The sequence below is a fragment of the Hesperophylax consimilis genome, chromosome 4 (assembly GCF_061612785.1).
Source record: "Hesperophylax consimilis isolate HC1 chromosome 4, BYU_Hcon_1.0, whole genome shotgun sequence".
NCBI classification, from domain to species: domain Eukaryota; kingdom Metazoa; phylum Arthropoda; class Insecta; order Trichoptera; family Limnephilidae; genus Hesperophylax; species Hesperophylax consimilis.
In genome coordinates, this window is record NC_142839.1 from 21,237,219 (window position 1) to 21,260,332 (window position 23,114).

The 23,114-nt window shown below is 36.8% G+C and overlaps 1 protein-coding gene across 1 annotated transcript in view; it reads left to right on the forward strand.

Moving 5' to 3' along the window:
* Positions 1–23,114, forward strand: part of LOC149424353 (long-chain fatty acid transport protein 1-like) — a 73,885-nt gene that overhangs the window by 16,469 nt on the left and 34,302 nt on the right. The window contains exon 2 of the mRNA XM_089651487.1: positions 18,882–19,032. Coding sequence (XP_089507613.1) covers positions 18,882–19,032 — 151 coding nt within the window. The remainder of the gene's footprint in view (positions 1–18,881; positions 19,033–23,114) is intronic.

The following is a 23,114-nucleotide window of genomic DNA, read 5'->3' on the forward strand; positions in this document are numbered from 1 at the left end:
TCTCGTGTATGTAGCAGTGGCGTGCTGTGCAGTTCATAAAGCATTAAAATCTATGCCTACCATAAAGCTGGAGACACACGGCAGACCCATTTGGCCCCGAACTTTGAATGAATACATTTGGACACATACTAAATTAGTATAAAAATATTATTTAGTATATATAATGCACTGTTACATGCGCATCGTTTTGCTGCTGCAGAGACACGATATTAAGTAAATAACTACGTAGGTATTATTGTCCCGAAGAACTTCTTTGTAACCTCTCTTTCTGTTACACGCGAACCAAGAAGAGGTTGCAACGTAGGTATCAGCGGTACGCCCATGGATGCAAATAAGCGTACATAACACACCGGTTCTTGCAAACGTTGCACTTAGCATGCATACAAAACTCTTTGTGTACGTTCCTTTGAGGGGGTCTTTGGGAGGATTGCGAATCTTATTCAAAGCCGGACATCGAGCGCCGTTCTTTGTTGCGAGAACTCGCTTATATATACGCAAACGCGATCATTTTATTTTGCAGTATTTGCACTGTATGGTGTTTATAATGGCAGGGGTAAATTACTTAAATTTGGGTAAAGTTCTCATAGGTAAGGTTTAATAAACGCCTTAATAAAATGGTAAAAAAACTTTTTATCTAATCAATCCTTAAATATATTTTGTGGAAAGAGATAATTTTTGTATACTTTCTGTCTTCGTTTGATTATTTATTTATTTTTTTGGTTCTATCATAGTTATACATCACAATATTAAAATTAGCAGGAAAACCCAAACATTTTTCAATAAAAATTGTAAATATGTTGAAGACTTGTGTATGGAGAATTAAAAGTATGAATAATAGATATACGTATATAATGTGTGTAGGTACTACGTATTGCTCGTTTGACTGTATTCTTCTTGCATATGGATTCAATATACTACAGGTTTTGAATTTGAATGTTGTTATTCCTTACTTAAAAGTCTAATGCCACGTATACATACATACGCGAGCCGGACTGTTTTTGAGTGACAGTCGATGCTTACAGAAAGAGCTCTGCCGCTGTTATAAATGAGGAAAGCTGACAAATCAGACATGAATCATCATAAGAAGTTTTTTGTAAGTATATCTCGTGGGGGTTGTCCCCGTCAATACCTGCGAAGTATCGCCGCTGCATAAGATGTTACCTATTCATCTATTTTGAAAGATACAATAACAATTCCGGTAGCTTTATTTTAGCCGCAGGGTCCTGCATTGGGTTTCGCCCCTTTTCTGAATATTGATTGTTTCGGTTGATGGACCTTTCAAATAAGACTGCTTAACTGTCCCAACTACGATACTATATTTTTAACCGATCTTTTGCGCGTCACGCGGATGAAATATAACTTCATAATATAAGTGTAACCGTCACAGATATATTACATTACCCGTCTATGACGCCTCTACAGGATTGTATGGCGAGCTATGTGGTGTTGTAGGCCACGCCCCCTATATTATGAGGTTATATCTCTCGTGTGTGTGACTAGCTTAATAAGAAAATAACCTTCAAGTATTCGTGTAGGTATCTTTTAAAGTTTCGCGATAATGTAATATGGTTAAATGTTATATTGATAGGTTACTTAAGCCCTGAAATATCAGGACAAAATGGGAAAATGATTTCGGAAAGTTCGATTTATAAGGTATCCTAAAATTTTTCCCATGCCTTCGTTAACCTACCAAACTAGAGTTGTATGTGTTGGTTTAAATACTCTAATTGGCTAATTAAAAATTGCACAATTTTTGCATGCATGTCAGGAGTGGAAGAAAAAGTTGAATGGTATAGGTCCCTACGGAGAAACCTATAATTAGCAGGAAGCGAAACATACAAGATTCTAAAGTTTTTATGCAAGAGTTTTTCATCCATGGTCCATTCATTCCTAGTTTATCAGTTGGATTCTGTTTTTTTGTAACCCCTGATGACGATACCAAGATATTAGAGTCTTACAATATCTATGGAGCACTGGGCCATTGGGCTCGACAGTTTCGTCAATGGCATCAACGATATGACGAATTGGTCGGAATCTGTCGCTAACCAACCTCACTGCAATTAACACCTTTATTATTTTTATCCTGTTGGAATTTCACAAGTTTTGGCCACTCGATGATAACTGCAACATTAGTCTAAACTCAGCACTCTACAGCTACATCGTTATTATGTTATGTTGGGTCGACATTTAGATTTGTTACGTTCTGGGCCTCGATTCTCGTCGAAGTCTTTTCACTCGAACAACGAGTGGAACGACTTTTGGAGCATGTAAGTATGTACCTCCGACGAGACTCAAGAATAAGAATGTCGACCAATGTATTTACTTTAAACGGCGATTGCGAGCGGCCTGGATTGGAGAATCGATACCCTAGTTAGTAAGCGACTCGAATCCCCCAGCTGCACATGAAGCCAAGTAGTATAGTACGCCCTTTCGTTGGATTAACTAGTATTTGTTTAAAACTTTTTACGAAGCTTCTTCGTAAAGTATGGATTTTCTCACAGCTCCTCGTTCAACATAATATATATTATGTAAAAAAAACTACTAAAAGTACTTTTGACTTACGAAAAAATGACGAACTTATACTTCAACCCATTAGGGACATACTAATTTCTTAAACGATATTAATATTATTTAAATAACAATATATTTTTAATAATTATGATAAATGTCATATTGTGCTTGTAAGAGCCAGGACTGTCAGTAGTTGCTACCTGATGAGAATAATGAACAGTTTATTTAATTTAACTTTCCTAGTTGGACAGGCAAAGCATCCATTATGTAATATGTACTTTCTTTTGATAAATAAATAAATAAAATAAATAAATAAATAAAATAAATTAGGTACTAAGATTTCGTGTCTGCGTCTGCATTGACCGACCTCGAACTCTCTGTACGCTAGTGTTCTGTATTCCACCGATTTCACCGGAGACCCCTTCACTACCAACATTCAGCATCTTTGTAAAAATTAAGTTATGCCACAAAACCGTAAACAGAGATATGGGCTCTCTTATTAAAATTATTGTTATACCGAACTTTTTTCGAAATGTCAGTAACTTCTTTGATAATATAGGTATGAACATAGTGGTTTAATGACTAGACATCGAATTATATGCATTCTCGTGGCTTGGCCTATTTCAGCATTTCGCTCGCCATACATACCCATTGGGATTGTATAGCGAGCGATATGCTGAAATAGGCCAAGCCATGATGCGTATAGCGTAATCTGTCAGTCCTATTAGAATTCACAATCTACCTGTTTTGCCATGATCCAGTAAATAAGTCATTATGTCAACAACAACTTTTTTATAGCTAATGAGGAACTGCAGTTTTTTTTTTACAAAATTGACCTTCTAACATAAATACCTGTATATTTTTTTTATTGCTGTACTTAGTTTTAATAGTTAAAACAATATGCTACAAATCGATGTTTTTATTCATATACCCGACGAATTCACTGGTAGTGAGGGGTTAATTTTCAGATGATTGACTTATTAAAAAGTCGGTGAAAACAACTATTATATAGTACCTACTTTCGTGCCCATTTTAGCTAGCTGTCTGTCTCCTCGTGTCGCCATGAGATATCTCCGGATTGTATAAGTGTAGATATCATAAATATTCAACACCTTGGCCTAGTGTGTGGATGTGGCTCACGTGGCCAGAACTGCCGCTGCGCCACTGCGCTACTGCGTCACTGCCGTTAATATAATATTCAAGTCGGTTTTCTTGTCCGAAAATCGATCGCTTTGGATTGTTTTATGCCGTTTGAATATGGCTTTGTTAGAAATATGTTTAAACTTTGATAAACTCCCTTCGCTGAGAGCTCCATTCTAACGGACCTCCAAACTAAATAACAAATTCTTGTATGGAGTCAATGAGTATTACGATTTTAAAAATTCAATACAAATATATTATTTCTATATTATACGCCCATATGGGCTTTTACAAACATGTGATAATATGTACATAATAATTAACAGTAATTAAAAATAAAATAAGATTTTAAAATTATACAGAACCCACGCAGAAGAATAGCATAATGCTAACCTCAATTGTTATTATTACTAAGGTATGTTATTACAGCCTTCTTGTAACTATATTCTGTACAATTGAACACATTTAGAATTTCTGCGAAAGTATTGCCAACTGCATTCAATCTAGGTACAAGCGACAAGACCCTAGAAAATAAATTGTACAGCGCCCTTGAGGTGATTTTTCACAAAAACGGCGCTCTACAAATTATCCAATTATTATTATTATTAAGCGAGTATCTAAATGACTCAGTCCGGAAATTATTGAACAATTAAAAAGAATTTTCCAACGAGTAGTTCTAGTAGGTATATTGAAGTTGATTATACTCCGTAAATCGGGTTAATAATTTAAAAATTAAAGTCAAGTCGGAATCAAGTCTTCTATCCATAGACTAAATACTAAATGCTTCTATCTGATAGTTTAAATAATTTAAATTCTTTCAAGTAATTGTAATTCCCAAAAATATAAATAAAACTCTGTCACCCTACCCTATCCCTAGCATACGCATTTTATATAGATTTACAATTCGTAATACCTACTCCATTAAATATTTTCTTCACTACTGTCTGTGCCGTTAACATAAAAATTCTGTTAAATATGACGTAACATGTCAGTTATCAGAGTGGTAATAATAAATAATAAAAAAAACGTTTTTGTAGGCACTTTAATCCTATTACGTTATATTCCGTAATAGTATCGATCAGGTCGCCAATGTCTGCGTTCAATTTTATAAATGATCACGTCAACGTTTGTTTACTTAAGCACTAGCCATACATAATAATATAATTGTTATTCCTATGCGATCCGGTTTGTACCCAAGTTTTACAACCCGACTTCGCCCGAGTTTTATCTTTTTATAAATTTTATTTTTTACAAATATGGAACAAACAGCGTTTCGTCTTGTAATTTGTAATATTGTCAGTTAAAACTGAAAATACAAAACTCATGGTGGAAATTAAAAAAAGTTGCGCTGACCTTAAATTTCCAGATAGACAAATTTCATGACGCCAGGGGAAACGTTCGAACGTTTTACTGCTCCAGATGCTTAAGATAAACAGGCAGATTACACGCTTTACGGTTAAGATAGTCATATGTCAAATGAGAAATTGTCTCACTATTCTTTTATAGGACTACCTGCTTTTTCTTATGCACGATATTAACCCTTTAGGTGCGGTATGACGAATATCATCTGAATAAGGCTGGGTCATAGAAAACGTATCGCGTTATCAACCGGTACGAAATTTGGCACCGCGTGGAGAACACGTGACGTGACGCTATCACTTGCTCAATCCCTAATTTTTCTTATCTATGATGATACCCCTTAGGTGCGGCATGCCCTATATCATATATAAGGCTGGGTCATAGAAAACGTATCGAGTTATCTACAGGTACGAAATTTGGTCACCGAGTGGAGAACACGTGTCGCTATCACTTGCTCATTCCCTGATTTTTCTTATCCATGTTGTTAACCCTTCAGGTGCGGCATGCCCTATATCATATTTTATATAAGGCTGGGTAATAGAAAACGTATCGCGTTATCTACAGGTACGAAATTTGGTCACCGAGTGGAGAACACGTGTCGCTATCACTTGCTCATTCCCTGATTTTTCTTATCCATGATGATAACCCTTTAGGTGCGGCATGCCCTATATCATATATAAGGCTGGGTAATAGAAAACGTATCGCGTTATCTACAGGTACGAAATTTGGTCACCTTGTGGAGAACACGTGTCGCTATCACTTGCTCATTCCCTGATTTTTCTTATCCATGATGATAACCCTTTAGGTGTGGCATGCCCTATATCATATTTTATATAAGGCTGGGTAATAGAAAACGTATCGCGTTATCTACAGGTACGAAATTTGGTCACCGAGTGGAGAACACGTGTCGCTATCACTTGCTCATTCCCCGATTTTTCTTATCCATGATGATAACCCTTTAGGTACGGCATGCCCTATATCAGGGGTTCCCCATGGCGCCCGCGGAACGATTCGTATGTGCCCGCAACTATTCGACATTGAAATATTTTTTTCACAAACATTAATTAAAAATGTGAATTATTTTTATTTATTTGAAAGAGTTTTAATTTTTTTGAGTGCCTAGGTTTATTAAATACGTTCGTATGTTTGCGATATTGTATGTATGAGTGGTTCCTTTGCTGACAGTACCTGTCTAGCGGCGAGCCAGACTGCACTCTTCACGCTAACCTGGAACGGAGAGTTCTATTTGCACATCACTCATTGTACACGCAGAAAACCCGAAGTCCCCGCCTGGAACCGCGTTTTTGTCATTTTGATTGCGATTGCTGCCCCGAGTTTGTCGATTAAAAATAGGTGGTGCCCGCCACCCTACCGATATTTATGAATGTGCTCTAGAGTACAAAAAGGTTGGGAACCCCTGATAACTGTAGATAACGCGATACGTTTTCTATGACCCAGCCTTATGTATGGTATAGGGCCTATATCATATATTATAAGGCTGGGTCATAGAAAACGTATCGCGTTATCTACCGGTACGAAATTTGGTCACCGCGTGGAGAACACGTGTCGCTGCCGGCCTGCTCAGCTGATTCGATATTGGAATCATTGAATTTAACTTTTTATTTAGCATGTTTTTGTCCAAACATACAAAATATACATATATATTTTTATTTTTCTTCATTACCGCCTTGATTATCTGTATTTTATTTTATTTCAGCTCTGTTGTATTTTCAATTTATTATTTCATTTCATATTTATCATCCTTTCATTAATTATTTTTGAAACTGAAAAATGGTGGCCTCGGCACGGGTAAGGACCCAGTGAAGCCCATATTATCAAATAATAATGGTTAAAATAAGGGTTAAAGTACTGTACCAAATAAAAAAATAGGTAGTAAAATGACATAAAAGTAATACATATCATTACTTACTCTTTTCACGGATTATTGAGACTTTTTATGAAACTAGGAAAATACTATAAACGCAGATGATTCTCTGGTTAATTTTAAACAAACAAACGTTTTCAAGGATTAGATTTAAGAAAGGAGTCCGTTTTCATTTTATACACTTAGTACTTCCCAGGAGGCGGATTCCCGTTCTTTAAGCCTGTGACACACCATGCTATATTCTCGCGGCTCATGAATTCCCATTGGGATTGTATGGCGAGCGACATGCTGAAATAGGCCAAGCCACGATGCGTATGGTGTAATCTGTCAACCCCATTATCCTTAGCTCAAGATGAAGAACGGGAATCCTGGAGCGTATACAGCAGTAAAATCTAGGTACTAAGTTTAAATTCGCAAATCATACGCACTTTACAAATGACACATACCTTATCACATTTTTTTATGGAATGTCGTTACTGGTAGCTGGTCGGATGTTGATATTATTAAATGTTTTACAATCCGCAATGCGCTGAATAGCGAGCGAGCAACATAAATATTAGTTTTTCTACGTTACATTATATCATTGGATTCATTAGGTTAGCATTATTAATTCGATACGCAGGGCCGGCCCGGAGCCAAAGGGCGCCTGGCACGAGTAAAATTTTGGCGCCCTTTGTCAAAACCAGTAAATGGCTAGGTGATGATTTGTATTTTTGTGTGCCGCCGTTTTTGTGAAAAATTATCACATGGGCGGTGTTTAGGACAGTTAGCTGTTAGGTATCATCACCGCCTTGGCGCCTCGACAATTCGGCGCCCGGAGCGAACTGCTCAAATTGCGCCCGCATAGGGCCGGCCCTGTCGATACGGCTAGTCAGTAGTCAATAATATTCCTGGTGATTTGTATTTTTGTGTAGCGTCATTTTGGTGAAAAATAATCTCAAGAGCGAGGTGTTAGGTATTATCAGCGCATTGACGCCTTGACAATTCGGCGCCCGGAGCGGACTACTCCAATTGCGCCCGCGTAAGTCTGGCCCTGCGGCCGTGATGACGGTTTGAATGTGGTAATAAACTAATTATTCTACTACAGGACTTAAATATCGATTTATGTTATAATATTCACGATTGTTGATTGATTAACTCTTAAACCCTACCACTCTGGGAATGTAATTATTCCTACCACGGGGTACTGCAGTACCCCGCGCAAAAAAAATTAATAAAATAAAAGTCTTTGATATTTTTTTAAATATTATTTTTATTATGGCAAAGTAATAAGTAAAGACAATAAAATTTATTAATAAAAACTAATAGACATTTTTGTCGTTACATGAAGGACAGATTTTGTATTGATGGTCAGCACAAATATGGCGGCGACAAGTGTTACAGACAGATCGAGATTTTCTGTTCTTTGTGCGCGGACAAAAATATCAGCGACCAGGTTTGAGATTATTAGGGACCGGCCTATGATCTTCACTATGAATATTAAAGACTGCACGTATAGTTTCTCTGATATCCCGGGGTAAACTTTGCTATTGTAATTTTGCTCTCATATGAGGCTTTATGAGTGCCATTGACAAACTCTTAAGAAATTCACGCCGCTTGGTTATTTTCTCTTCATCAATGTTAGTTAACAGCTTGAATAAGACCCAAGAGTTGACAATAACGGCATTTAGCAACCCGTAGAAGAGACACATGGGCCACCTTTCGATGTTCCTGGACGTCGAGTATTTCTTACAAAGTTTGTCGAACACATCCACCCCGCATTTGGTTTTACTATAGAAATGTATTATTTCTGGAAGGTACACTTCATTATCCTTTTCAGGGCTGTCATGCATGGTGGACAGCATGATTACAAGTTTCTTCTTAGCTGACTTCAGAGGACAATACGACAAAAGTGTGAGAGGTCCGTCGTAGGCAAACATTGATGTGCATCTCTCTCGATTTTTAGTGTCCAAGAAAACAGGAGGAATTTCTCGTTTATTCTTCTTTACTGTTCCAACTAATGTTATAACTTTGTCCAGTAACTTCTTGGCTGTGGGTATAGACGTGAACCAATTCTCACATGTCAGGTTTCTGTTAAGACGTTACCAGGTGGGTGCAACAAAATATTGCGGCGAGGCATTTTTGAGCGAGAAGGCTTAACACCAGTCCACTTTTGTCGATTATTATGACCTTTTCCATACATAACTAATGGAGAATCAACCAAGCGCCTACCGTCTTCATTTATACCAGCCCAGTCATTTTCAGGCACTAAATACTCTTCATCTCCTTCCACACCATCTTGATCACCGTCTTCACGAGGTGCGACTTCAGAATGGTCCCGGAAATCCTCGATAACACCGTCGGGCTCATCTTCTGAATCTTCTCCTAGGTTGAGCTCTTCGTCATCAGATACCAACAAAGCAGCTGCAATTTAACCCTCCCCCCCAAGACTTAGAGTCTGAGATGCCATATTTGAAAACAATACAGACAACTTATTACACTGCATACACTTTCATTACATTCATAACACATTATTAGTCCATGAATGTCTCGTTATTGGGCGCAGGCCCTCCCTATCAACACTGTACTCTAACCATTATCACAAAGTAAAGTAAATCATAAATAATGTGTAAACTTACCAGAGAGATGTCGAAAAATACCTTCAGTAATTCAAGCTACTAATAATAACTAACAGTATTCCTACCACGGGGTACTGGGGTACCCCGGAACACCTGTGGACGCGAATGCACTTGCCGGGCGGTGACGGCTTCCTGACGTACTTACGCGCCAATTATCGAGAGTAGATTAGCTAGAGCGATTTTTGCAACAGTGCAATATTGTTAAAATTGTTGATATTTTAAACACCAGGGGGGTACTCCAGTACCCCAGGTAGGGTTTAAGAGTTAATATTCAAAGATTGTTACTGAGGCATTTTAGTTATGCATAATAAATATGTACTGTGTTAATATATATTTTTTACTATTCATTTAAATAAATACAATATCGAGCAAAAGTTGAACTCTCTGGTTGGAACATATAGAAATATCTATGGAATAATATTTATGATTGTGTCAATTAATTAGACGAATGTTTAGGTCGGATTGTTTCACAGAATTTGAACAATTCAACAATTTTTTTTTGTTCTATGAAGGTCCTATTCAAGTTCTGTTATTATCTCAGCACTGTGAAACAACTGGCCGACGTTGACATAACACAATTTGAATAAAACTTTCTTAGCACTTCTTAACTTAAATTTGACGAATTATTCAAATTCTGTGAAACAACCAGTCCTTACGCTTTTAACAGATAAAATATACAATATCTACATAATATTTTTAAAATGTGGATTATTTACAATATTATGTACACCTAGAAGTATGGAATATTTACGATTTTCACAATTCGAGGTTAAGAATTTGAACGCTCTGCAAATATTATATCTAACTAAAAATGTAGGAACTTATTATATGGGAAATTAAAAATTTAAAAAATAATGTTATTGGGTTACATGAGATGGAATATTTACGATTTGCACAATTTGAGGGCAAAAGTTGAAAGCCCTGAAAGATGATGTAACATATAGAAATATGGAATAATATTCAAGAAGTATGGAATATTTACGATTTTCACAATTCGAGGGCAAGAATTTTAATTTGAACGCTCTGTAAATATTATATCTGCAATAATAATGTAGGAACATGATATGGGAAAATAAATATTAAAAAAATATTGTATCTGAGTTACATTAAATGGAATATTTACTATTTGCACATTTGAGGGCAAAAGTTGAAAGGCCTGAAAGATGATGTAACATATGGAATAATATTCGCGTTTATATATAATTTGTAAGTATGTATTCCGTCTATCTATTTCGGTTTGGAGTTCTAAATCGTTCTGCTATTCTCAGGCCCGTCAGTGTCTCAAGGCTATGGCAAGTGTGTATTTCCGTAAATCAGCTGCTTGATCTTCGTTTTAATTTTCTTGGTTATATTCAAAGTTTCGGCGAGTAATCTGTGAAGACCTTCCGCGAAAACGTATCGGAGTTGGGAGTCGGCAGTCGTCAGTCGGCAGTCGTCAGTCGGCAGTCGGCTACCACTGTCTTGGACTGTTGACTGCTCATTGATTTAACTTCACGCAGAATAGCGTAATACGCGCTTTTATCTAGCTAAATATGACTTCATAATATTTGTGTAGTGTATTCTTACTATTTATATAGCGGCCGCTACACTACTCGCTTCGACGCTTCGACGAAGTCCTCGACGAAGTTAGCCGAAGTTCGAAGTGCGTGCCCACACACTCGTGCAACTTCGCGAGTAACTCAGTCCAACCAGTCAGTGATTGGTTTATTTATGCCGTGACGCTTCGAGTCCTTTGACTCGGGCGCATTTACCGACAACAATCGGAAGTCGGGCGAAGCGAAGCGAAGTTCGTGCCCACACTATCGTATTCGGTCAACTTCGATCAACTTCGCGAGTAGTGTAGCTGGGCTTTATGAACACTGTGGCCATGCACATACAGCCGGCAAAACAGGGAAACCGGGATTTTCGAAGTTCGAAGATTAACTTATTAATTATTATTTTTTCAGTATAGAATATAATACCGACTAAAAACAATGCATATTCGTTTTTTTAGATTTTTTTCCAGAATTTTTACCCGGTTTTGCAATAATTATTCTTATTATGTTTTCCTTAGGGGAGTTATGCAATTTTGAAAATCAATGAAAAATAGTATACTTACTCTTTTTTTGGGGACTTTTATTTCATTTATATAATCTTAAGAAATAGAATCGGTGGTCTACGCGAATGCGCTAATATTAAAAAAAAAACTATAAAAATAAAGCGAAAATGGTGTAAATATTTAATAAAACACGACTCATTTCAAATAGAGCAAATATCTATCGAAAAATGCTTTAGTTACATTTAAAGATACACTGTGAATTTTTTCATGACTAACATATTAAACAACAGAACAAAACGTGTTTTTAATAATTTTCGAAGCTTACTTTGCGATTTTGTTCTATCGAGGGAATTTCATATAATTAACGTTTCGTCATAACATATGTATAGATATTATCTTAAAAAATAATACATATTTTTGTTGGAACTTTGTTGTAAATCGGTAGAAATTGGGTATGCGGGGTCTTAAAAGGCGGGACGTCCTAAAACTCTGGTGGCCACCCTAACAATGTAAGAAAATACATCATCATTCATGCACAAAGTATAATATATATCTTCATAAATAATTACCATCGATTGTAACTGTCAGTGTTGTTCTGCTGGTTCCGTCTTTCCTTACTGGCTGGTTATCAAACGAAATTATTTGTACATGAACATGCCACATCCGTAGTGGTTTCTACTAAAGAACTAACTGAAGCCTTATACTTACTTACTTACTTACCTAGTTTTTCTGCCAATAAAAAATGCTCTTAGGTAATAAATAGATAGGTACATACTTTTGAACGTTCTGTGTGAATCACCATCTGTTTCGCAGTAGCTACCAATTTGCAGTAATTTAAATAAATACTTTATCCAAATACATAAGGGTGCGTATAAACAGGACAAAATTTCCGCGAAACGCCGTTTGCTGTTGCTTGGTTCCTTTCTCATAATTCGCAGCTCGGTTCGCGGAAATGTTGTCCTTTTTATACGTAGTTAATGGCGCGAAACGCCGCACAGTGAGATTTTTTTTTTTTAATCCTCAAAGTTGAAAAAAAAAACTTTTTAATGTTGATGATTCATTTTAATGCTTAAATGCATCTTGTATGCTTTGTCTAGTTAGCAATATTTTAACACTGCAAGCCTACTCATATGTAAAACATTTAAGCATTAAAATGAATCATCAACATTAAAAAGTTTTTTTATCAACTTGAGGATTTAAAAAAAAAAATCTCACTTTGCGCCACAATACGAAGTATGTCAAAAAATTACAAATAAATAGTAGTATATCTGTGTGTAAGGATAGAATGGCCAACCTTATGATTCCAGAGATAGCCTCATTTTTAATGTCAGTGCCATACAATTTTTTCTTAAAAAATTGATAACTCCTTCATTTGTACACGCAATTGCTTCGTACGAAATTTTATAGCATAGTAATGATCAGCAGAATCCATTTCTAGCCAAAAAAAATACCCTTGAAAATTCAAGTCTCTATGTCTATGAAAGGCGATTTTCAGCCCACTGTGCGCCGCTTGCGATTGCTTCGTTCCTTTCCCTTTATTCGGGGCTCGGCTCGCGTTTCGGCTCGCAAATGTATACGCAGCTTAACCTGTCCGGTGGTGAGTTTCTGGAAAGAAAACGGTCCCGCTGGAGGGAGTTTTTTCAACAATCAAAATATAGAAAAAAATAAATGCCACCTCGTAGAGTATAAAAAAATAAAAATAAAATCCTTAGAAACTAGCACGAAAAAACAAATACTAAGCTATTTAGAAGGAAAAAATAAAAACAATTTTGCAGAAATCGCCAACCATCGAAATCGGAGCAGATTTTTGTTTTTACTTAATAAAAATCAGATTCACTTACCACAATTTTAATGAAGCCAAGGGGGGAAGAACGACTTTTTATACACACTAACATATACGTATTATTATTTACACTTATACTATTGTATTTTCATTATAAAAATTAAACATAGGTATACAATGTATATGCAGTCAATAATTACGATAAAAATAACACTATTCTAATTATTATGTACACTATCTTAGGAATAAAATTGTCTTCACTAACTAATACTGCTTTTTCGTATGGTAGTCTTCGAAACATGGATATACGTAAAATGCAAGATTGCAGTCGGTGCACATATATTTCGTGTCACTTCTTTTTTGAGCTCGAACTGCTGTATGTCTACACACATGGCATTGTCGTTGAGTTCAGTTTCTAACGGGAATATTTGCTCTTATACCTGAGTTAGTTGAATCGAATTCATGAATAATGGGCGTAAACTTACCCTGATCCCATTTACGATGATCAACTTTTCTCTTTTTGGATGTTGAACAACTAGGGAAAGTTTCATCCCCATCAGATTCGTCGGATGAGCTATCTGAATGTATTGGCAAATCATAAAGATCCTCGTAAACATCTTCATCTTCACTTTCGATTAAAATGTCAGCAATGTCTTGTTCATTCAAAGGGTTAACCATTTTTTTATAAAAGTAAAATATATAAATTGAACTAGTTATCAATACGAATCACAAAGTCAAATCACAGTAAAACACTGTCCAAATTATGAATAACCTAAAATAATAAAATGTCAATGATAATAACACTTTGTAGTCGGGCGTTTCAAACAATAGACTCTAGCCTATAGCGGATGTTTTTCGCGATTAGCACAAAAATATATCCTCATCCCTTTCGTTAGTATCTAAAGAAATTTTTGAAGGGTAAAAGAAAATATCAATTAAATAAATTCCACTAAAAACACGTCTGTTTTGTAACTCTGTATATCATAACTAAAGCACGTGTATATTAGCGCCACTCTATCTTCACAAGTAACGAGTACCGGGAATACATCCAATTGCTAAACAATTTTTGTGTTATCTCTCATTCAGGAAATGATTATTGTCATAACATCCTCGGGATTATCTCATAAAAGTAAAGGTCCAATGAATTTATAAGACGCCATAAAAATATAATAGGTACTCATATTCCCAGTTCAACTAACAAACAATCTTTGAAATTTAACACGATAAAATTGCCTAATTATTACGCGCAATCTCTCATTGAGCTGCGCAAAAGTATGTGTGTACATAAAAGAAACAACGGCTTATCTTTTTTTTGTTACATGTGTGTGTAGTTTGTAATGTCTTCAAGCGTTTAGATTAAATAGTCACGGGAAATAATGGGGTAACTTTACCTTCCTCGCCTTTGAAGTGGAGCCGGCGTAAAGGATATTTTTACCCGTCCCGCCGATAAGCACCAGTCGGCCGCGAGGAAAAATACCATTCCCGCTCATAGTATGTATACAGTATAACGAATAATATTTCAAATAGTTCATAACACTAAGATTCACTATTGAATTTTGTTCAAACTGTCAAAAACTGTATTCAAACTGAAAACAAACACTGTCGGTACAATATATGTAATAAATATTCACATTCAAACACGTGAGGTAATTTTTAATGCAAGATGATTAGGTTATTCAGTGTAAAAACAAACAAAAACCACAAATTCCACTTCACAAAAGACGTCGCTCGCAATAAAAATGTTGTTTACCACCAACTGCCAGACGGTGACGTCACGGAATATTTTAATTGTGAATAACTCCGTTGGTAATGTACCTAAATCGATAAAAACTTTTGCAAGTTATGACAAATTGTCCCTAGATAGCAGTAACTATCGGTTTTCCGGAAGAAATTCAATAGTTAATTAATTTTAGGCGCAACCGTACGGGTACGGTCATACTCCTTACGAGGATTTTTTTTCTCACCGTACCTGTACGGTCATACCACCGGACAGGTTAACAATACATATTATTATTATTTTTATCCTGAATAACAAACTTGGACCTTGAACATCGGAACAGAATAATATGAATTATATCTACCACTTTATCAGAAGTGTTTGTCATTTGTGTTGTTTATTTTTTATCTGAATGTTCTTTTTGTGTCTCCTCACTAGGTCAAGATTCTAGTTTATAATAAATGTGGAGTATTTCAATATAATTTATTGGTGACCGGGTATTTCATCAAAATGACAGTTCAGCAAACCTACAAAAAGTGATAAAGTCATGAAAAAAATCTAGGTTAAATAGGTTACTATTTAACCTAGTTTTAATCTCTTTTTAAAGGTGTGTTTAATTGTCATTTTGATGAAATGTCATGGAACCATATATTTTTTTAAAGAAAGATAATCATTCCCCTGTTACGAATAACCTGACAATATTTGAAAATCTCCTACTACCACCACAGTTAGCGGAAAATGTTGATTGTGTTGTGATGGAGCACTTTATCAGCCGAGGAATTGCCAAACCCGATGCCAACTCAGCCAATGACGGGTCAAATATATGCATCAGAAGCTGTTGCAAAATTTACCTCTTCTAAAGTGTTTTTGTGCTCTTGTGTTTCTGAGATGATGGCTTCCTTAAGACCCAGAATTTCAGTTACATTTTAAGCTCTGAGTAATAATACGGGCGTGTGTCTAGTGTGGTAGTCGAAAAGCATGTAAAAACTGTACACATTAATATTTCATGAATAAAGGAAAAAAAAAAAATAAATAAAAATTAGGTTCAAGTTGCTCTTTGGCAGGAACCCTGACGAGATAAGCTGACTGATCATCATCATCATCATCACTTTTGGCTCTACAACCCCTGGTGGGTCTTGGCCTCCTCAAGAGTCTTCCTCCACTCATCTCGGTCCCGCGCCAGCTCTCTCCAGTTTCGAAGCTCCAAGGCAGATAAATCTTCGAGGACGTTGTCGCTCCATCTTAACCTTGGCCTTCCCAGGCTCCTTCTGCCTATCGGTCTTGAGCTCAGCAGGGACTTTGGTTCTTGATGCTCGGTCATTCTCTCCACATGACCTAGCCACTGAAGTCTACTTCTTGCTCTCACTGGGGGTCAGCGCACTCCCCTGCTGGCACTATCTGGGGCATATCGAACCGTTGCTTCGGACGCTTTGCCAATTTTGGCTGGTATATTACCAATCGATCTAGAAATTAGGGAGGTGTTAGCGAAGCAGCGATTAATCCGTGGATCCCCGGCCAACCACCTTGGTGTCGTCCTGACACCGGGTGGACCAGGAACTCTCCCAGGACTGCTCCGAACGATGAGGGACCTGTCGCTCAAAGAGTGGCAGGTCCGTTGGGATAGGTCGAGCAAGGGAAGATGGACCTTCTCCTTCTTCCCTTCAGTTAAACTCAGAATGGAAGGGGCCTTCCTCAAACTGGACCATCACGTTACGCAGCTCCTTTCAGGACATGGGGAATTCAGGGGAAGGCTTCACAGCTTTGCCCTGTCCACCCACCCCAATTGCGCTTGTGGCAATAATTACCAGTCGGCCGAGCACATTCTGTGGCACTGTGAGATTTTGAAGGATGCCAGAGACGAAATGATAGAAGGTCTGAATGTCCCCATTAGACCGGTGTGGAACACCGATCTTGTTTCTAACAGTGTGAATTTCGAATGTTTGAGGAAGTTTACTAGGATCTGGGTTGAGAGATGGCCTGTGCTTAGAGTCGTTGACTAGTGTAATAATTGGGAACTCCCGGTGTACTGCTCCTGCGCCATGACTTATTCTTTTGCAACTCTTTCATTATTGTATATGCTATTCTGTTTTTCTTATTTTATTATTCTTATCTTATTTCTTTTTCTTACTGTACCAGCTGTTGCAGATGATTTCCATTCGTTTATATTTTGTTTTTTTAATTAACTTGTCTTGTACTTTTTAATTCTTATTTTCTGTTTTCTCTTCATATGTTTCTTTTTCCCTGTCAAGGTTAACACACTGTTTTTCTTTTTACAGACACTGTAAGCACTCTTATATATTTGTGTTTACTAATTATCTCTCTTACTTTACTTTGTTATCTTATTCAATACTTACTGTCCTCTTTACAGACCATGCAGATCTTATTTTTACACTTTTACTTTTGTTTTTACTTATTTACCGTTGCCCTTATGTGGCACTTTTTGGATTGATTATTGTTTTTCATTTTTCCTCTTATTTTCTCTTCTTTTTACATGTATTTTTTCCGGTTTTCTTTTCTTTTTTTTTTTAGTAACAGCAACGAGTTTACAGGCGAGAACTGAACTCCGTTGTCTGTTTTGTTTTGTTTATTTTCCCCATTAGGGGTTGGATAACGGGCCTCGTCCCCGCATGCACGACTGGAGCTTCTTATTATTCTTTCTTACCGGGGGACTCCGCCAATCACCTGCGCCACCCCTGATGAGCGTTGGTGGTCAGAGGGGTGACTGTGCGGGCTGGGGTAACCTCCACCCTGCCTCCGACCTCCTGACGCTTCTTTCCCCTAGGTTCTTTAGGGTTTTATCCCTCTTTTTCCAATACTTATCTTCAGGGCACCACCGGGTGGTCGGCTAAGGGGTGTGGAAGTCCTGACCTGCACCAGTCGCCCCAACCACCACCAATTTCTCAACAGGACTGCCAGTCGTGGTTCGGCGAAACTCCCCCGTCACTCTATTGTTTACTTTACTTTTATGTGTTTACAGGTACTGGAGTGTGGGTCCCCTCCACCAACTATCTGCCTGACACTTGAACTTGATTGTTTTGTTGTTTATTTTTCTGTGTTGTCCTTAGTTTAGTACTTGTAAGCGCTTGCATACCGCTTCATAACACCGTATGCGGGGACTTTGAAGGCCTAGCTTCATTTATATAAATTGTAGAGCCGTTTATTCAAAAAAATTAGATTCATGCGAGAGCTCCGAAGGGGTGACCATAAGTCACCTATACCGGGGTGGGACAGGGTGGGTGTACCTTCAAAGCCACTGAAGTCTTCCCAGTTTTATGAATTTTGTGACGTTTAGCTCCTTAAACAGAGTATAGAGCTCATTGTTATAACGGCTGACTGATACGTTACTAAAACTTATTGAAATACTGCTTTTACTGTTGATGAATCTGCAGCAATCCCTGAATTTCTGGGATTAGTATTATTGATCTTGATGGATATCATCAAAATACTAAGTTAGGTTGTCTGTGCGTCCTGCGTAACTCTGGTTCAATGAACTCAAATTTGCTCTGAATTTTAGTCGTTTTCTAAATTGGACAAGATTGTGAATAATTCAGACTATCCCGTGATTTTTCGTGATTATGAAGTCTGATAATAATGTGGTTCATGCCACAATAAAGGCTTGAAAAAGTATATTTTTAGAGTTTTGCCACAATAAATTGTCTGTCATGCACATTTGGCAATAGTTTTACTTTCATTTTATCATTTAACTTTTTTTATTGTCTATTTACATTCTTCTTATTTGTGTAGCTACTGATCGTAAATCAATCTTGATTGCGAAATAAAATTGAATAGACCCAAACCCATTCTAACAATCCTTCTATGATTATTTGCAGATTCCTGTTCCGCTACTTCCGCGGCATCCTACGTTCCAAGCGCTGGGACCGGCAGAACGCCACGGTGGCCTCGCTGTTTCAGCAGCGCGCAGCCAAGTACCCCAACAGCCTCTGTCTGGTCTGTGAGGGCAAGTCCTGGACCTTTGCCGATGTAAGTCACTTTTATCACTTTCCTACTATTCATATCTCTTGCTGGCTGTTGCTGCTACCCGGCATTACTCGGGGTTAGGATGGTTTGGATTGGAGTAAAGTTAGTGTAGTTCTCCTTTTTACTGACCGGTTAAAGAGTTCTCCAGTGGTGAAAGTGACGTGATCGCCCGGCAATCAGTTAGTGAAGTTCTCCTTTTTTTACCTACATTTTGGTGAAACATACATACTTCCTAGTCATATAGGCTATTGCGTACTAATATCTCACCACTATTATCACTTCAGTAGCAGTGCGCGGGGACTGGACTCGGTAGTTTCTGATCGTTCGGCGTGGCCTTAGAGCGTTGGGAGTGTTAGAGATGAAATTAGAGTAAAAAAGTGGAACCATTTTTTATGCTTCATGTCTCATCTATGGGGATAGTTTGAATTCCCACAAATCAGTTCCATTTTTTTTAAAATATTGTACCTGTTTTTTCGCTTCTGAATTTTCCAAACAAACTCTTCCAATTTTCAAAATGACGACACTAGGAGTTACAGACTGACTCACAACCGAAATTAGTATTTTTAATAAGATTATCCTTCTGCGCTATCAAAGGGTGCAACAGTACGCTAGAGGTTTGCTAACTTTGGATAAGTGAAAGTAGTTATGTAGTATGATAGTAGTATGGGACAAAGTGAAGATATTTGATCCAAAATCTGATCCAAGACCACGAACTACCAACTACGAGAAACTCTTGAAAATTTTTCTCAGTTTTTTCTACTATCCGTTGATATTAAATGGATAAACTGACAAAAGTTTATTTGCCCAAAATAATCTCATTTATTCCTTACTTTTGGTGAAATGATAAAAATATTGAAATTATTTCTTGAACAAAGATCAAAAGATCTTATGTAAATTGGGTACATCAGTTTTATTTCAAATCGGTAAAGATATCATACACTTTTATAGATTCTGTATCCAGTGGTTTGCGAGAATCATTTTGATTCAAGGTTGAATTTTAAATCAGGGCTTTGACGCACATCCCGGAGATGGGTTTCGGTAATTTAAATTTATTTATTAACTTAGGAACATGGAGCGAATTGGAAGCAGGCAGTTTGATGTCAAATTAGATCGATAAATAAATTGGTTTGCTTTAAATTACTGCTTGAAATAATAAATGTAATAATAATCACTTCTATTATGAAGCCCATTTTTTGTCAAAATGGCAAGGGCACTTTATTAAGTTACCACAATTAAAAGTATTGGGTAGAAAAGAGGAGTTATCGCTAAAATTGCATTCTGAAATAATCGCTTTCAAAGTATGAAGCAAATTGTATTTCGATGAATTTTTATATTAGAATGATGTGAACCCAACGTTGCTCGGGGTTATGCAAAGTTTTGAGTTGTGAATTCTAGTGTACCTGAAAACTGTTAATAATATTATTCTAAAGCATTGAATGAGTTTACTTCTTTTAACCTGTCCGGTGGTGAGTTTCTGGAAAAAAAACGGTCCCGCTGGAGTGAGTTTTTTCAACAATCAAAATATAGAAAAAAATAAATGCCACCTCGTAGAGTATAAAAAAATAGTAAAAAAATCCTTAGAAACTAGCACGAAAAAACAAATACTAAGCTATTTAGAAGGAAAAAATAAAAATAATTTTGCAGAAATCGCCAACCATCGAAATCGGAGCAGATTTTTGTTTTTACTTAATAAAAATCAGATTCACTTACCACAATTTTAATGATGCCAAGGGTATCAAGGGGGGAAGAACAACTTTTTTCACACACTTACATGTACGTATTATTATTTATACTTACACTATTGTATTTTCATTATAAAAATTCAACATAGGTACACAATGTATATGCAGTCAATAATTACGATAACAAAAACACTCATCTAATTATTATGTACACTGTCTTAGGAATAAAATTGTATTCACTAACTAATACTGCTTTTTGCATGTATGGTAGTCTTCGAAACATGGATATACGCAAAATGCAAGATTGCAGTCGTTGCACATATATTTCGTGTCACTTCTTTTTTGAGCTCGAACTGCTGTATGTCTACACACATGGCATTATCGTTGAGTTCGCTTTCCTTGGGCTGCAGTTTCTGGTACAAGACGGAGAAAATGTTTTCCTAAAAGGCGAGTTGATTGATCCACTACTCTCCTTCCTCCAGATGATGCCGGCCTTGGCGTGTGATATTTTTCGATCATTTGAGACACTAAGTTTTCCCGGAATTCGTTAAATGATAAAACCTTTTACGTTTTCAAACGATGCAAAAAGAAAGCATTTAGTGTTCCAATGTCTATCAATCTGAAGAAAATTTTCTTATACCATTTTAGAGACTTCCTGAAACTGCTTGCGAATCCCAATATGCGGTCCACTTTGTCAACAGCTCCCATATTCTTGGTATAATCTAAAACTACCTCTGGTTTTTATTTTATTTTTTCCCGTGGGGAAGTAAATTTTATCAGTAACAATCATTGCAACTGTATGTATGTTACTAAGCATAAGTACATCCCTTTTATCCTGCCATTTCAGCGCCATGAGATTGTTCGAATTCAAAGACTTCATTTCAGTTAGTTGAATCGAATTCATGAATAATGGGCGTAAACTTACCCTGATCCCATTTACGATGATCAACGTTTCTCTTTTTGGATGTTGAACAACTAGGGAGAGTTTCATCCTCATCAGATGTATCAGATTCGTAGGATGAGCTATTCGAATGTATTGGCAAATCATGAAGATCCTCGTAAACATCTTCATCTTCACTTTCGATTAAAATATCAGCAATGTCTTGTTAATTCAAAGGGTTAACCATTTTTAAAAAAGTAAAATATTAAATTGAACAAGTTATCAATACGAATCACAAAGTCAAATCACAGTAAAACACTGTCCAAATTATTAATAACCTAAAATAAAAATGTCAATGATAATAACAGTATAACGAATAATATTTAAAATAGTTCACAGCACTCAGATTCACTATTGAATTTTGTTCAAACTGTTAAAAACTGTATTCAAACTGAAAACAAACACTGTAAGTACAATTTATGTAATAAATATTCACATCCAAACACGTGAGGTAATTTTTAATGCAAGATGATTAGGTTATTCAGTGTAAAAACAAACAAAAACCACAAATTTCACTTCACAAAAGACGTCGCTCGCAATAAAAATGTTGTTTACCACCGACTACCAGACGGTGACGTCACGAAATATTTTAATTGTGAATAACTCCGTTGGTAATGTACCTAAATCGCTAAAAAATTTTGCAAGTTATGACAAATTGTCCCTAGATGGCAGTAACTATCGGTTTTCTGGAAGAAATTCAATGATTAATTAATTTTAGGCGCAACCGTACGGGTACGGTCATACTCCTTACGAGGAATTTTTTTCTCACCGTACCTGTACGGTCATACCACCGGACAGGTTAAGTATTTGTTTCACTTGATTGTCTTCCTCGGGCGTCCTCGACATCTTTTACCATTCTCTTCCACTTCCTACATTCTGGTTACACAACTTTCTGCATTCATCTTCATCACATGTTCCACATTTTACCACACACAAGTATTTGATTTATTTGATCGTGACATGTCTTCCTCCATATTATATCGACTTTAATTCAACCACATATCTCATTCCAGTGCAGAGTTAATGCGTTAAGTCTTCCTCGGGCATCCGGACATTTAACCTAGACAAAGCAGCTGGCCTTTTCAATGCAATCAATCCATAATGCGGCATGTTTTGACACAATGTTAGAAGTTTAGTGAAATTAAATCACACAAACTTGTGAAGTAGGGGTAGGCAGAGAGGATAGACCAAAGATATTAGAAGAACGAGATGTGCTATGAGCAGTTCATACTGTGTGGAATTGTTTTGCCCAGTGTCGCCGGTTTTGTTCACCAATACTACTGCACACCTTCCGCTTACGCTAAGGTATCCGCACTAATACATAGAACAGATTTCTGTGCGTACACGTCCTGACAGTATTCAAAGTACCCTAATTAGGTAGTACTCCGCCTACGGTCCGGCGGCCAACATAGCATATCTCGTTCTTCTAATATCTTTGGGATAGACCAAAACAAAACTCTGTC